We start from the raw sequence: 16,782 nt of genomic DNA, 5'->3' as shown, positions 1-16,782 counted from the left end.
GACAGAACATAAAACACAAACCATGTTGTAGTTTTCTCCTGCTTGTTGTTGTGTTTACTGACGACGTCACTCGTGTGACTTCGTGCTCTGTCGGTGACAGCTGCTCCCCTGCTGCTTCGCGTCTCGTGGGAAGGGCCAAGCAGCAGCTTACGCGAGCAAGACGTGCTGCTGACGGATCCTGTGGAAACTGCCGGGGTAAGCGTGAGGAGATGAAGGTGTGGATAAGAGTCTCAAGTTCAGAGCGGGACAGAATGGGACTCAGATGTCTTTTAAAACTAAAACTGCTCATAAAGTTTATTTGTGATTTTTATTTTTACCTTTTAAATTTTACTTTGATATTAATTAATAAATCTAACTAAGCATTTATGTAAAGCACGATGACTGTCTTGATTTTATTTGTATAAATTGTGTCTCAAACTCTTTTAGACTGACAGAGTTTTTATGAACTCCATTGTTATTCAAATAATGCCAATAGGGACGTTTATTTTCTAGTTTGGGTTAGAAGTTTAACTCATTACATGTTTTTTCAGCATCTAGACTTCATTTATTGGGATTATTTGCATCTGTTGTCTATTGTTTGTCATTGCTTGATAATTTTAAACTCCTTTCTGCTGCCCACAATGGTTTTTGTATCTCACACATTCTTAGCCCATCCTGTGTTAGCCATTAGCCACAATCGCTGCTAATATCTGCAGTCTTCCATACTTGGTGTGTATCTTTTCTGAGGTGTTCATCACCATTGCAACATGGCTGCTCATTCGCTTTCCCTTCCATTAATATCGCAACCTTCCCCACTGAATCGAACATATCCATTTACCCCGCCTGATGACTTTCTAGAGCCCCATATCAGTCCCTCCTTTGTTTTTCTCTTTCTTAGTTCCCCCCAGCCTGACAGTCCCTCGGGGCAAGTCCCCCCTGGTGGCCCGCGAGGGTGAAACAGTGGAGCTGGAGTGCCTTGTTTCAGGGAAGCCCAAACCCATCATCCTGTGGTCGCGTGCAGATAAGGAGGCGCCCATGCCAGACGGCAGCATGCAGATGGAGAGCTACGACGGCGTCCTGCGGATTGTTAATGTCTCCAGGGAGATGACGGGCTCGTACCGCTGCCAGACCAGCCAGTATAACGGGTTCAACGTGAAGCCTCGGGAGGCTGTAGTAGAGCTGATCGTACAATGTGAGTAGACAGACTGTGGGAATGTTCTGTTTGCATCAACATGTAAATGCTTTTTGTCACACAACTTGTCGCAGTCCTCTGGCATGCTTCTACATGCGGTGTGCCATTTGTTATTATGATCTATTTCCTTCATGTGCAGTGTAATTAATCTTTATGGGTTCTTGTCTGTTGTGACCAAAATTGAAAATTCACCCGTGTCTTTTCTTTTCACACCCTTCCGATTTCTTTCTGAAGGCTGTGAAATGACTTCTCTCCCCCGCAGTATGCTCGCTCAGGTCTAAGAGGGAGCTCCACCTCTTACACTAAAGGGAGGACTTTATCCGCCGAGCGTGAAGAGAGCAGAACTAATATTAACAAGAACACAAAGCTCCACACAGTCATGTCCACACCCAGTAGAATTTGTGCGTTTGCTGGCAAGTGTGTGTGATTGCTCATGCCACTGTGTGTGTGTGTGTGTGTGTGTGTGTGTGTGTGTGTGTGTGTGTGTGTGTGTGTGTGTGTGTGTGTGTGTGTGTGTGTGTGTGGCCCGGAGGACAGAGGACAGGAGAACGCGCAGCTAATTAATTAAATAATTTGGTTCTGTAGCCTTCTCTTTAGCACAGCCGACAAAGGTTTATGATGGGTCAGTCCTCCTGCATGCTCAGATCATTCCCTTCCCTTGCAACACATAATCACGTGTGATCCTCAGTCTGTCTGTGCAGTAGTCGTGTTTTCATTAAACACATAAATCATGACATCTTTATTCCACAGATCATTCACTTGATTATTATTGATCAACATCTGTTTCGACTAGCTATAATCACAAATTAAGTACTTTGATTATTGAAAAGCGTTCTTCTTCTCCTTCTGGCTCTTCTCCTGGAATGTAAACAGTCTGAGGAACACCCGACCTTGGCATTTTCTACACGGGTGTTACTGTGTACAGGGGCAGCTGTGTGGAGCTGAAAATAATGAACTTCATAACGTTACATATATATATATATATATATATATTTATATATATATATATATATATATATATATATATATATATGCCTTGTGTGTGTGTGTGTGTGTGTGTGTGTGTGTGTGTGTGTGTGTGTGTGTGTGTGTGTGTCAGAGAAGACCCAAAGATTGCATGCTGTGTCCTCAGGTCTCAGCCACCCCTCCTCCACCACCACCGCTGCTGCTGCTCATTGAAAAACTCCTTCCCCTCCTTTAATCGCTGACATTCAAAGATGGCTTAAAGGCTAATTAGCGAGCAGCTAATTTATTCCTACTGGTATTCATTCTGTGTGTATTTGTGGACATTTGAAAAGAAGAGTTTTTCAAATGAACACCAGGGATTCGAAGCGGTGTCACTGATTCACAGCACTGGGGATATTTTTCTCTCCTGTGAAGACGGAACGGAAGATGGTGAGGAAGGAAATGAAAGCGATCCATGTTGGGCGCTTACCGTTTTCTGGCAAGTGATTATAGGAACTTGAAGTTTCATTGCTCACATTGTTTTCCTCCTGGCCTACTTGCAGCACTAAATCTGTCCGTTGTCTTTCATTTTAACTTGCAAATGGACACTTTATTAGGTACACCTTGCAAGTTTATATTTCTTCTTTTAAAGAGCAAGTTCACGGAGAAACAGGTTTTTTTATTTTTTTATGCAATCAATCACTCTGAGTTTCACATGCATGCAGAGCATTAAAGTAGTCTTCTATCCCTGTATGCTGCATTAGCTGGTGAAATAAAACAGACAGGAAAACATTTCAGCCAGAAGACGTCACTCGGATCTATGTCACACGGAAAATTTGGCTCTCATCGAGAAAGGCTGGTTTAGCGTCCAGGAGAGAGCAGAGCTAGTGGCTAGTGGAAGCTAACTGTTAGCATTAGCAAGTCTATGACACAGCAAAACTCCTTCAGGCTTGTTTTATTTGTGGAGACAAAACATCAGCAATGCAGAATCAGAGGTGAGATGTTTGAATATCTTGTTATAAAGTAAGATTCCACATCCTGTTTTCTGACACCCACTTCTCTGGCTTGCTTCTGCTTCCTGAAACTGGAGCGCGAGAGCTCTCTTTCCACAGAGATGACTCATGAGTCATTACTTTCTAATAGATACTGTGGCAAATGTGCTGAAACGACAAGTGAATGAGATATTTAACAGAACTTACATAAAATAATGTAAAATACACAATTGCCATGTTTAATGTCCTCATCGCTGGAGATGTTAGACTTAAAGGGACTTTACGGACTTTTGAATTTTTATGCTCGCAATCGCCCCCTCAGGCCAAAAGCATAATGGCAGCTTCAATAGTAGGCTCGTGCAAGAGGCGCGCATGCTGTACGTGCACACTCCATAACGAAAATAACAGCTGAGACAGTCCCTTGTGTGTGTGTGTGTGTGTGTGTGTGTGTGTGTGTGTGTGTGTGTGTGTGTGTGTGTGTGTGTGTGTGTGTGTGTGTGTGTGTGTGTGTGTGTGTGTGTGTGTGTGTGTGTGTGTGTGTGTGTGTGGGGCCCGGAGGACAGGAGAACGCACAGCTAATTAATTAAATAATTTGGTTCTGTACCTTTCTCTTCAGCACAGCCGACAAAGGTTTAAGATGGGTCAGTCCTCCTGCATGCTCAGATCATTCCCTTCCCTTGCTTGAAAAATTGTTCCAAAAGGAAAGTTGAACCCACATCTTTTTTATCTGTGAATTCAATGCCGTTCGGCGAGTCTCAAATAAAAATTTCGGCATCTTACTGTAAAAAAATATACCATTAATGTAAAAAATAAACTCTAAATGAACTATGTTCACATCCAGAATCGAACCCAGGTCATCTACATGGGAGTCAGACATCTTACAAGGTGAGCTGCACACCGGTAACATTCATAGCATCTGTAACTTTTATATCCTTGATGACAGCTGAAACAACATCAAACCAAAGAACGGTTCGAAGTGAAAATGGCGATTTTGTTGCTAATTTGCAGGAAATATCTAGAAGAAAGTTCTACAGAAAGTAGCTAAGGGTCCTCAGAAATGTAGCTAGCTTTGTCACTAGGCGTTAGGAACAGCCTCTCTCTCTGCTGCTAAAGCTACGGATAGCAAATGCTACGGGCGATGCCTGAGCGTGAACACGCATGAAGCAGCCTGCTCGACCCGAGCATCTCTCTTTTTCTGTGATTTTACAGAAAAACAGGCAATCACAGTAAAAATGCCAGGGCTCATTCTACAGGACCAGGGCATTGCAGGAGAATGTATGAAGAAGAAATTTATTATTTCTATACATGTTTTGACTGTCAAACGTCCATAATGTCCCTTTAAGACACCAGTAACATGTCCTACACCTTCTATTTAAAAGATTTAGTGCCCCAGCCTAACCGATGCTCTGATTCAAGATGAACTTGACACAGCCTCTAAAAACATTTTGATTGAAGAGGAATAAGAACAGCCCCAGTTCTGTTTTTGCTGACATAGATACTTAATTCTCTGCTTTTTTTTTTCAGAGTTGTAAAGTACGCTTTACTATGACATTCACGTTTCAGCTTTGCTGTTACCCTCCTTGCAGAGTTGAGGGAATTAATGAAGTTTCGATGTGCTTTGAAGATAACTATGGTGATTTTTTTTTCAGCTGAATAGATAGTGATTATGTTGTGATTACAGCCAGTATCAAAGGTTAGTGACTATGCTATGCACTAATGCCAGCGCCAAAAAGTAAACAAATGATTTATGCTCGAATATACCCTTCAATAATTAGCGGCTTTTGCTTGATCTGTTGCTACATGCTAGCGGGGTGTTGTGGTAATGAATGAACAGCCAAATTAAAGAGTCAACAAAATCAATAATCAGTTTTTATTTTATTTTTTTTGGCACAATCCAAAACAGCTGCTGCATGCTTCCTCTTCATGCTACACACTTTTCTTCATGTTATGACATAAAATAGGTGGAATAGATGACACTGCAGCCACCTTCTGCCTCGTCTCCAGCAGGGACCAGTTCACCGCTGCTTGCTGTAGTAGGTCATGATGACCTGCTTCCATTTGGCAAGGAGGAGGGACACACGGGGAACATTTTTCCCTGAACAGCAGGGTAGAAAATTAAAAGAAGCCTCCTGTAAAAGCTTTAGAAAAAAATAGTTTTGTGTTTTTATTTATTTTTTTATCACCAAATTACATGATGCATGATTAAATACTTTTTAAATTATATATTTACATGAGCGGTGGCAGGCGGTAGCTAGGGGTTGCTAAAGCACTGGTAAGATTAAGCAAAGCGGCTTAACAACCCCAACTCTTGACCTTCCCCTCTTCAGCGCTCCCCAGGGTGGGGTGACCAAACATTTTCATAACTTTTCATTCAGTCCCGCATTTTTGACTGTCTCCTGTTTGAGTTTAAATCTGGCATGAACTGAAGAAAGCCTTGGCTGGCAATCACACCAGGAGGCGGGACTTTAATGCAGGCCCAGAACATGTGAAGAATCCACACGGACCACCAAAACAAAAAGAAGTACAGTGCATAAGAAAATTTAATTGAAACATAAGCAATACATCCGTATGCCTCTGGGACACTTCTAATATGTAAACGCTTCACAATCAGGGGAAACACACCCACTCACTATACCAGTGGCTCATTGCTGTATACTAGTTTTTTAGGATGTTATGTAATGTGTTACAGGAACTTTTCACAGTGTGAAAGGTTGAACTTGGACTATCTAGTGAACTCTGGTGTTCAGAGGTGGTATTGCAACAACAGGACTAATTACCCAGCCATTGGGATGTTGGTTCATTATTGACACGTTCCAGCACCACGTTCAGAGACACATCGTACAGGATAAGGACTAATTTCTACAAATGTGTTTATTTTACAACAGTATTTACCATTAGAACATCTTCTGGGTTCAGAATCAGCTGCTTGACTTGTCAAGCCTGCCATTTTACACAGTCCCAACCATGCCTTGCTGAGTGGACTTTTTTGCACAACAGTGCCCTCTAGTGGCTGGTACTTGTAAAGATAAACCAAGTGTTGTGCCCGACAAAATAAAAATTTCATTGTTTATCTTTTTAAATATCGCTTTAAAAGGAGAAACTCTACATTCATTCTGCACACCTCTGAACGCCCCATGGAGGTATCATTTTTTTATATAGATTTTTATTAAAATGTTCTATATTCATATTAATAGTGAAAAATACAAATCAAACCTATGAGAAAAGTTTTAAGAAGCTATCATTTACCAAAGTGTTAAGATGTGAATTGGTTATTCCACCAGGATTGGCATGGAGACACAAACAGGAAGGGGTTTAGTTCGTGATGCTCCAATGGAGAAGAAATGCTCAAAATAGACATGGACACGCAGCTTAAAGCTTCAGCTGAGGAAGGATTCATGCGCTCAATCCATCCCTTTTCTTTCAGAGATTTACTTTGACATGGTTGCATCATAAGTTTACAGACTAATATACAAGAAGCACATCAAACCACACCACAGCATTGTCTCTACCCACTTTAAACCCTGAGGAATATTTTACATTACGAGTATTAGTTTAAATACGCCTAATGTGCATGGTAGGCTGCATGGTGGCGCAGTGGTTAGCACTGTTGCCTCGCAGCACGAAGGTTGCAGGTTTGAAACTGGGCTCGGCTGCGGCCTTTCTGCGTGGAGTTGCGTGTTCTCCCCATGCATGCGTGGGTTTCCTACGGGTACTCCGGTTTCTCCCACAGATCACAACATGCCCTATAGGTTATAAATTGTAAGTCGCTCTGGATGAAAGCGTCTGCTAAATGAATAAACATAAACATAATGTTTTTGCTACATTTTTTATGCCTGACAATACTTTCATCTGCACTCCATCTTGAAAGAAAAATCCAAAATGAAAAGGTCGTCTATTTGACCATCCAGTTGTTGGTTTCACCAAACCGGCGCGCTTTTCTTGTTCATCTAATAATAATAATAATAATAATTATATAGCACTTTTTAGGACACTCAAAGACGCTTTCATGCACTCTCACATTCACGCACTGCTAGTGATGGTAAGCTACTTTGTAGCTACAACAACACATTCACGTTGGGTGAAGTGGCTTGTCCAAGGACACAACAGCAGAATACCTCTGGCGGGAGCTGGAATCAAACCCATGACCATGAGGTAACCCGTTCTATCTCCTGAGCTAATGCTGCCCCATTACACACTCGTGTAGCAGAACACCACTGGTGTGAGAGGTTTGCTTCTCAATAAAATCAGAGAAGGAGAAACAGCCAGCTGTCACCGCTTGAACTGTAGGGCAACCAGAGTCCTGAAAAGAAAAACACCATTTCAAGTTACGGACAACAAAATGCGTTTGGACCATCGACATATGTACTGGACAATTTGTATCCATAGGCTCCAATTATAAGTTTTTGAGCCAAAATGGGAGGATGCCACCACCGCCATTTTGACCGTGTCACAGGTTCCGTCAAGCCCAGACAATTCCAAAAAAGGGAAAAGAGGTGGAGCTGAGGGTGGGGCTGTAAGGCTGGGATCAAATGATGACACCTGTTGAACTGAAGTGATGTAGCTGCAAGCTAACCCAAAGCTAAAGCGGAGGTGGGAGCTAAGCTAACTGAGGTAGCTACCTAGCTACAACTGAAGCTAACCGTGTACAACACCGGAGCGTCTGAGTCAGAGATACGCCGGGCTGACCGTTGGGTAAAACAGGGTGGAACACAAAGGTCTCCCGAGAGCTCCACAAGCCGGCAGCAGACAGGCGCCGCTGCAGTAAGAGATGCGCCGAGCTGCTGCTGAGGGGAGGGGACCATACCGATAGTCGGAATCCATCTCCACCAACATGTCATATTTTAACCCATTTTCAAAAATGCAGCGTTATGTTAAATGCACTGGGTTTTACCCAACTTAATTTAAATTTCATGGTTAAACAGTTCATGTTAAAATCTAAGCTCAGCTTTTGCAAGAGCGGCAGTGACCTAAAATACATAAATATAATTTTACATGCAGAAAAAATGAAGTGGAGACTCTTTGGACGCTCTATTAGTGCAATTAATACCACAGCAAGTCATTTTGTCCAACATTTGCACAAATAATATCCAAAAAGAATACACATACACTACAACTAATGGTCTAAGTTTAGAGACTAAATATCGCGGAACAGTTTTCAGGCGAGGCCGAGGCTTAGACTGAGGCCTTTCCACGGAGCTAGCTCTGCGGTCACGTGGGTCTGATGCTAATTAATTATACAGAATTTTAGGCTTTTAATACACTTAAACAGAAGAGTGAGAAAAAAATTCACCCCCCTCAGAGTTGTCATGAGTGTAAACTAGATCATTTAAACCAAAAACATGTTTTGGTACCAGGCTGTAAACATGTTTATTTCTGCTGTGAAATTGGTATTTTTAACATGGGAGTCAATGAGGATTTGCTCGCTTCTGACACCAGCCCCCAGTGGATGAGGGTGGAACTGCAATTTTTGTCACTTCCTGTTTTGCTTCATATTCAGACCCGTTCTGGCAGAAGCATCTCAGGGAAGATACCTGAGGGAAGGGGTGAGTGTTCCTTGACCATGTTTACGTTCAAAATCTAGCTTGCTTGCAGAATCGCTATATGAGCTTTAAGGCTTTGGGTTGCGATTAATATAACTCGTTTTTCTACATTCCTGCCACAGACTCTGCTCTGTTTACCAGACACACGTTTCTCATGATCACACGGCATCACAGTTAAGAAACACTTGAGTTGTGAGACTGCTTTAACACACGGGTTTTGTAAATGTGTCCACCTTATGTACACACCAGCACAAGCATCTCCCCACGTTTGCCAAATACCTTCACCTCAGTTTGTTTCCTCTCAGCTTGAGAATTTGTTTTATTAGACACAAAAGCTGGCCCTCCGTTTGTTGTCTGCTCCAAATGCAGCCCCCCTCCTGTCTCTCTCTTGGCCTGTCTTATGGTGTGTAAGCACAAGCCAATCCCTCCGAGATGCTTTTCTCTGTCGCATTTCCAGGTCCCAGCATGAGACGGCGCCTTTGGTGGTGAGCCATGTGCAAAGCCGCGTTTAGTAACTTGATCAAGGGACCGAGGTACAGTCCTCTGAAGCAAAGAGCGTTAGAGGCGTGAAGGAACGACTCTGGCAAGTCAAGAGCTTTGATATGTAAAAACCTGCATCTGTTTGGCTGGCAGAGGCAAAGCCACAAGGAGAGGTAGGGGGAATGGAAGGTGTCGTCGCTCTAATAGAATTGCAAAAGCCAAATCCCAAGCTGTGACACCCTAATGTTCTTAGTCAAACTGACTTGGCATGGTCCAGAGGCTTTGGGAGAGGGAGTGAACACACAGATAGAGAGGAGGAAGAGGAGGTGGAGTGGTCTTCTGTCCTACATACCGGTGACTTCTATCAATTTTAACTTCGGCCTAGATTCATAGAAATCTTTTAACTAGATTTGCTCCTCACATCCTGCACAACACCTGCCTGACGCTACCTAGCATCTGTCCCAGCGAGAACCTGCGTCGCTCTCCAACAGATCAAACACAGAGCTTCCTACTGTCTGGGCTGAACTGATAAACAGAACTTCAGTAATCCCTCGCTACTTCGCGGTTCGTTCATCGCGGATTCGCTGCTTCGCGGATTTTTTCTTTGGAGCATTGTTCAGGGGGAATTCGCAGATTAGCGGTATTTTTCACTGATTCGCGGTATTTTTCTATGCGAAATATCAAGAAATTCTTGTTTTTTTAATCAATTTCATCATAAAATGCACTTTTTGTAATAAAACTAAAAAAACAAGTAAAAAAAATTTTTTTCTTGAGTTTTACCCACAAAAAGAGAATGTGATCATACAATAATTCAATAGGGAGCGTGGTTTCACAGACGCGGAAGTGATAGCGTCGGTGAAACGCCGGCTGATCTAGGAAACTCCCCAGCGTTCGAGCGTCAAAGAAGTGACACGGAAATGCCGGGCTTTCCAGAAGTAAGTAAGATAACTTACTATGAGCTGATAGTTCGTTGGATTGATCGGTAGGTTGGAAACTCTGATCATGAATCTGAAGAAACAATGACTGAGTGGTGAGCTGGAAAGGCGACTTCCATTTATAGCCGCGGTTTGTGACGTAGGTGCGACGTGGAGGGAATCCCCGCGAGGGGCATGCTAGGAGTCCCTACTTCGCGGATTTTCACCTATCGCGGCCAGGTCTGGAACGCATCTACCGCGATAAACGAGGGATTACTGTATACAATTATTGTGTTTAATTAATTTTCCCTTTTTGTGCTTCAGTAGAACCCGCAGCACTGGCTCCTGAGGCCCACAGTTAAATCAGAGCTTACTGCCAAACTAATCTCAGCAAAATAATCTTTTGCTTTGCAGTGAAGCTCATACATAGCATTTAGAAATGAATATTTCTGTTTATTTTCTGCAACAATATCGATTTGATCAGCTACATCAAAACACTGCAGAAAGGGTCAGTGATTGTTGTATGGAGCTTCTAGTCAGAGGCCCACACGTGAGGTGAGACCGAATAATTCATAACTGAGTCAGTCAGTGAGCTACAGCTATTTAGTGGATTACCAAGCTTCTCCTCGCGCCAAATAATCAACATTGATTACCATTAAATGTAGATTTGGGGTCATAAATTATCTTTGCACTTTAATAACAATATGATAATGCAGACAGTGCATGGTTTGATTGTAGCGAGGGGGAAGGGTGGGTGTGCTGATGCGGAGCAGCCGTTTTCCTGCATTATTCAACACGGAGACTCATTATAAAACACATGAATCAGGGTTATCATTTCATATTCTGTTTATATCTGTTTGACTTCCCAATGAAGTACCCCCCTCCCATCAAGACTCAATGTTGCGCCATGTTTTTCATTGAAGGTTAATCTCCCACAAAGAGGTTGTTGCTTGCATCGTTGCTCAAGGTGTTTTTATTTCCTTCTCCCACATCTAGAAAAGGAACTTTTTTTCTGAAAGGTGCTCCGATGCCTCTTAAATAAATCTAAGAGATTACAAAACAAGAGGATGCAACAAGCTATTTCACATCATGTTAGAATGCCACAGTAGAACCAAACATTTGTAACTCTAGATGTTCACAGTCTGAGGACAGAGAGGAGAAGCTCCAGTCTTCTGATGCCACTACCCAGCATGTTTTAGTTGTTTCTTAGCTTTAGTACACCTGGTTTTAATCAGCATGGGCCTGATTTGTAAATAGTAACAAAAAATGGGTTCTGTAAACTGCGTGAAGTCTATTTTATACTTCTCCGTCTGCAGTTTTTCTATATTTTGTTCTTGTGAAGCGCCTCATGATTTTTATCTTGAGAGGCGCCACATAAAAGGTTGTTTTCTTTCTTTTAAATTAAATGTTTTCATTTAGTGTTAGGCTTAGATCTGGAATATGTATCTCAGTGATCCCTGCAGCTATTTGGATGTTTTCAGTCATCATTGCCATCTTCCTCTTTGCCTCTTTCTGGCCACTTTTTTTTATGTCCGCCCCAATCCCTCTGTTGCTCTGCCACACACAGAGAACTCATCGCTGCAGCGACACAATGCCACTCTAAGGCCATAAAACACTTTTCCAGCCTCTAAATGACTCACAAGCATCTCAATTTCTCAGTGAAACTGTGTTTCCAGACATCATTGGTCACATGGTTTGCTGTAAAATGCCACAGATTGGCTTGGTTGATATAGTCAGAAAATTGGGTAGGAGGCAGGATAAAAAAAAAAAAAAGAAATACTTGAGCACATTTCTAGAAAGATACTGATTTATAAGTATGTGCAGCATTTCATTGGTCTAAATATTACTTTGTGATAGTCTTGTGACAGAAAATAAAAATCTTGATGTCACTTTTGGGCATGGGTTTGTTTTTTTAAAACGTTGACATAAATATTTGATTCTAAAGCTGCCGCAGAGACGTACCTCATTAACTGCCAGCGTTTTCTGATCAGAAAGCCCCTGACTGCCAGCGTTTTTTAGCATTTTTGCTGTTTTTTGACAAGACAGAACATTATGCTCTATGATCATGTAAACACCAAAACTACCAAAAGAAACAACACATTCTCACACCCAAGGCGTCAAAATATGACGCGTGTGACCAGGCCTCAATATATGATGATTCAGGACGCCCCAGCGCGTCAGGAGACGACGATCAACTGGATCACGTGGCTCCGCCGGCATCACTGTTTGATGCGCGTGGTCACACGGACATTATTCGACTATTTAACCTTCCCCTCACCCCAATCCTAACCTTAAGGTCCATAAACTGTATTAATACACAAAACTTACTCTGACGTTCATTTTTCTCATGCAGTTCACTCTAATTAGTTATTTGATGTTTCAAAACATGATGAGTAGTCAAGTCTTTCAGCCTCACAGAATCAGGCCCCAAATGGCATAGCTGCACAAAGAAGTTGGATTATTTTTGTTTCACTTTTTAACTACAGAAGTAGAAAGACATGTTTTACCCAACAATCACCACATTTATGTGTAGAATACAAAAGGTGGCTTTAAAGTAGAGACTGAATCTCTGAGTATATTTCAATTCAATTTTATTATCGGACTCAAGGTCCACATTGAAAAAGAGACATAAAAACGATAAAAAAGATGATAAAAGACATGCATACCAGTGGCTCCATATGGATGACTGGTAACGCACTGAACTAAAATGGGGATCAACCAGCATCTGCACAAGTCTGTTCATAGAGTTCTTAAATCGCAAGATAAACCTGTACATCAAATTCCTCATTATGGCTTGGAAGGTCCTAACATGAGCATTACAAAATAAAAGACTTGCACTACAGGCAGGGCCAGATTAACACTTTGTTGTACCCTGGGCAACAATAGTCAAGGGCCCCATCATCACGACCCAAGGATCACCATAATATGGTCACATACAGAATATTATACATACATACATTATACATACTACATACATAATATGTAGTAAATATACTCAATACCTGAATGCCTGATGTCACATAGCCCGCTCAGGGTAACCTTTGACCCACCTTGTGAAGACTGACCAATGAGGAGAGGGCCTTAACTCGAGGCCCTCTCTTCATTGGCCAGTCTGCATGAGACTGACTTTCAACCGCTCTCAACTGACGTTCAAAGTCATAGGCAGCGAAGCGTCTCTGTGCAGCGCAAAAGCCCGGGTGGACAGTTAGTTTAATGTAGGGTGATCATATTTCCATTTCCAAAAAAGAGGACAGGGGATCTGTGCCTATGACGTCACACTATGGCAGCGCCACACAAACCACGTTGGGACCCATTTTTTTGTAAGAACTGAATTAATATCAGATTCTGCCAATAAAAGGGCTCTAAAACAATTCATACGTGAATATTTAGCATATTTATTGCAAAATCTCATTTTTCTGCTTTAGTGCTGCTACAAGGTTGTATTGATGAGAAATTATTATACCTTTTGTTTTACCACAGCTTCGGTAAGCTTCCTGTGCACAGATTATTGAGGTTGTTTGTTTCAGCTGTATTTTCATCAATACAAGCCCCCCACCCCCCCCACCCCCCCCCCACCCCCCCGGACACCCGGACAGAGAGTGAAAAGGGGACATGTCGGGGGGGAAAAGAGGACGTATGGTCACCCTAGTTTAATATAAAGCGGGAGATTACAGATACAGTATTTTGCTCGTGCCCTTGCTGCCCTGGGCCCTTTAGAGTTTGTGGGCCCCTGGGCAATTGCCCAGTTGGCCATATAGTTAATCCGGCCTTGACTACAGGACCGAGGCTTCCCTAGCAGAGTCCTAAATGCATCGTTGTAGGCTACTTTAAGCTTATGCAAGCTGGCTTTCCTATACGTACACCGCAAAGGTGTGCAGTGGGTTCTAAAAAGGTGGATTTTTACCTTATCAGAACACATGGAATTTCCTGACCAAAATATTGGCTTGGGCATACAAAGCGCGACATTGCCGGTAAATGTCGTCATCATCACAGAGCTGATCTGTGATGATGTGACCCAAATATTTTGCTTTGTCACTGACACTTATCCTCTTGTCGACCAAGTAGAAGTCTGGGAAACAAAGATCCTTATCCCCTTTGGTTCGACAAATCAGCACAACACTCTTGTTTGCATTAAACTGCACATCGTACTTCAGCCCATATTCAGAGCATGTGTTTAGCAGCTGCTGAAAACCAGCACTGCTGGGCGAAATGATGGCCAGGTCATCAGCATACATGAGATGATAATCAGATTGTTACCAATCATACATAAGTATACTTTCAGCAGTTATTCATGTAAATGCATCATCTTGCACATTGACAAAACTCCCTACTGCTGCAGTAATAATAGCTTGGTAATGAAATTAAAAAAAGAAATAGAACCCAAAGAGAAGAGTAAACACACCCAGTACAAGATTTAGCATCGTTTTCGTCAAGCTAATCGACTCTCCCGTCTGAGCATTTCATTTATTGTATTTAAATTTTATTACCTGCACAATCAAGAGAACAGGACAGCTTTTCATTTAGCTGAAACTATGTGAAACATGTTAACACACCTACATTATTACAGTGCAATCAATACAAGATATTCTATCACAGCAATACTACTCTATAGAGCATTGATGTCATACTTAAAACTAAGTACACAATTGTTTTAGCTGTTTTAAGCATCTCTTTATTTGTCTGTGCAGGCCTATTTTATTTGATTTATCTTATAAATGCTAGCTTTTATTTGTGTATTTAGAGTCATAATATAAAAGAAGTGGCAATCTCCATGTCAGTGGCTCTCAACAAACCGGACTGAGTGCTTTTAGTTTCCGATTCTTTGCAGCGCACGTAGCTGCTAAAAGCCTTGCTTTTGATTTAGAGCAGAAATCACGAACGATGCCTGAGGGACAAACTTTCAGAACTAAATCGGTGAAAGACAAACATGTAATGACTGAATAATTGTGTGAAAACATATCCAAGGACGGGCACTCACCGTACAGTAATGCGTGCTGTTGTTGGACTTCGCCACACAAATAAACTAAAAAGACGCACAGCAGCAACAAAAGGTGTTTCACAAGAGGCTGAAGTTCATTTTGAACTTTGTGTAGGAAAAAAAAGGCATATTTCCCTAAAGTGCACGTGCATCTTTATTTGTGCCTCTGTAGAGTCAGTTCATTTAGACCGGGAGAGAAACTGCCTCTGCACCCTGAATGTTGCTTTTCTCCACATTAGTGTCGAGCTGCACCGCTGACTGATGATGCACTCTATTTCAGTCAGCAGTCTTGCTTTTCCCCAAGCGTGTGACTTAAAGCAACACTGCTGCGCTAACGATATGGTAAGGGACCTTTCCGCTCCTTTTTGCTCCCTTCGGCTTCATGTTCACTGGGCAGCTGTTTGCAGGAGAGAGGGTGTAATGGAGAAACGAGGCATGTGCCCTTGTTTAAAGGATGTTTTTCTTCTATAAGAGACTTGTTTCTCTTTGTGTGTCTCTCTTTGTGAATGGAACACACTTCAGTTTGATCTTGTGCCATTTACCGCCCCAGTTATTCACTGCTGTTAAATATTAGCAGGGTAAGTAGATTCTGACCATTCACCATTGGCTAAATTAACTGATGAAGGTTTGGACATGGAATCCCAACTGCACTCTCCGCCTTTCTGAGCAGCATCAGGTGAAAGAGAGACTTTTTCTAAACCTGTCGGAAGAGTTTTGTTTACTTTATCCGTGACCCCCCTGCAGCTAAGATTGATTGTTTTGCACATCGGACCTAATGGTGTGTCATTAATCACAGAGGCTTCTGAGGACACTGGAGAATGTTGTGAGATGAAAGATAATTAGCATCGAGGACAAGGATGTTACCTTCCATTTCGGACTTTTACACTGCATGTCAGTGCATTTCTTGCTACTTTAGAATAAATCCACATAACACATTTCACACATTTAAAATCGCGATAATCATACAGATGAAATAATTGGACTTGTAATGGAGCAAATGTAAAATAAAGGCTTTGTTTTAGGCGTTATTTTGCACAAAATTATGATAAGTTTGTAGTTAGATATGCACACTTGCCTCTACCACTGCCACCAACTGTTGCCAGAGTTGTTGGACCCTTTCTAAGTCATCCCGTGTAAGGTCAGCGAGCAGACCCCCACGGGTTGTAGCTTGACCTCGAACTCGACATCGACCTCTGACACGGCTGCCTCCTTCCTGCTCTCGGCTGCCGCGGGTTGTTGAAGCTGTGGCTCCTCCGGCCCTGGATCATCTCACTCGGTCTCTAGGTGTACCCCTCATCCTGGATCTTGGTCAGGATGGACCGGACACGGGCTCGTAGTCCGTATCGGAACCAACAAGACTTTCCTCAAGAAAGCTCTAAAACCAATCAGCAAAACAATATAACTTACATGCTAATTGATAGCTTTTTTTGTAATGCTATAGTTAGCTATGAAGATGCTCGTAATGCTACATGGAATATAACTTACTGGTGGAGAATCCGACATTGTGGGAAAAAAATAATTTGCCAGAGTCAACAGGTGATGCAGAGCCAGCAGTTGCTTGGAAACTGAGTGTGCACGAGCACACTCCACGGACTGGTGGAGGGGTGCGCTTGTGCATTTTAAAGAACGTTGAGAGGGCGGTTCTTCAGAAACATCGATTGCTACACCTTTAATGTAAAATCAGCAGCTTTTCTAACTCTCTGCAGCTGTTTGGACTTGGGGATATTTCCACCTAAGATAAAGCCAGCTAATTATTTCCAAA

At 42.3% G+C, this 16,782-nt stretch overlaps 1 protein-coding gene across 5 annotated transcripts in view; it reads left to right on the top strand.

Moving 5' to 3' along the window:
• LOC107378081 (MAM domain-containing glycosylphosphatidylinositol anchor protein 2) overlaps positions 1-16,782 on the top strand; it is a 342,732-nt gene that overhangs the window by 233,297 nt on the left and 92,653 nt on the right. For 3 of the 5 annotated variants that reach the window (XM_070545140.1, XM_054748447.2, XM_054748448.2), the window contains exon 9: positions 851-1,171. In XM_070545140.1, the coding sequence (XP_070401241.1) occupies positions 851-1,171 (321 nt within the window). The remainder of the gene's footprint in view (positions 1-850; positions 1,172-16,782) is intronic. The other 2 variants (XM_015948099.3, XM_015948098.3) reach the window with 1 other exon arrangement.

This window comes from Nothobranchius furzeri, chromosome 2 (assembly GCF_043380555.1).
Source record: "Nothobranchius furzeri strain GRZ-AD chromosome 2, NfurGRZ-RIMD1, whole genome shotgun sequence".
NCBI classification, from domain to species: domain Eukaryota; kingdom Metazoa; phylum Chordata; class Actinopteri; order Cyprinodontiformes; family Nothobranchiidae; genus Nothobranchius; species Nothobranchius furzeri.
This window is presented reverse-complemented; position numbering and strand designations above follow the sequence as displayed.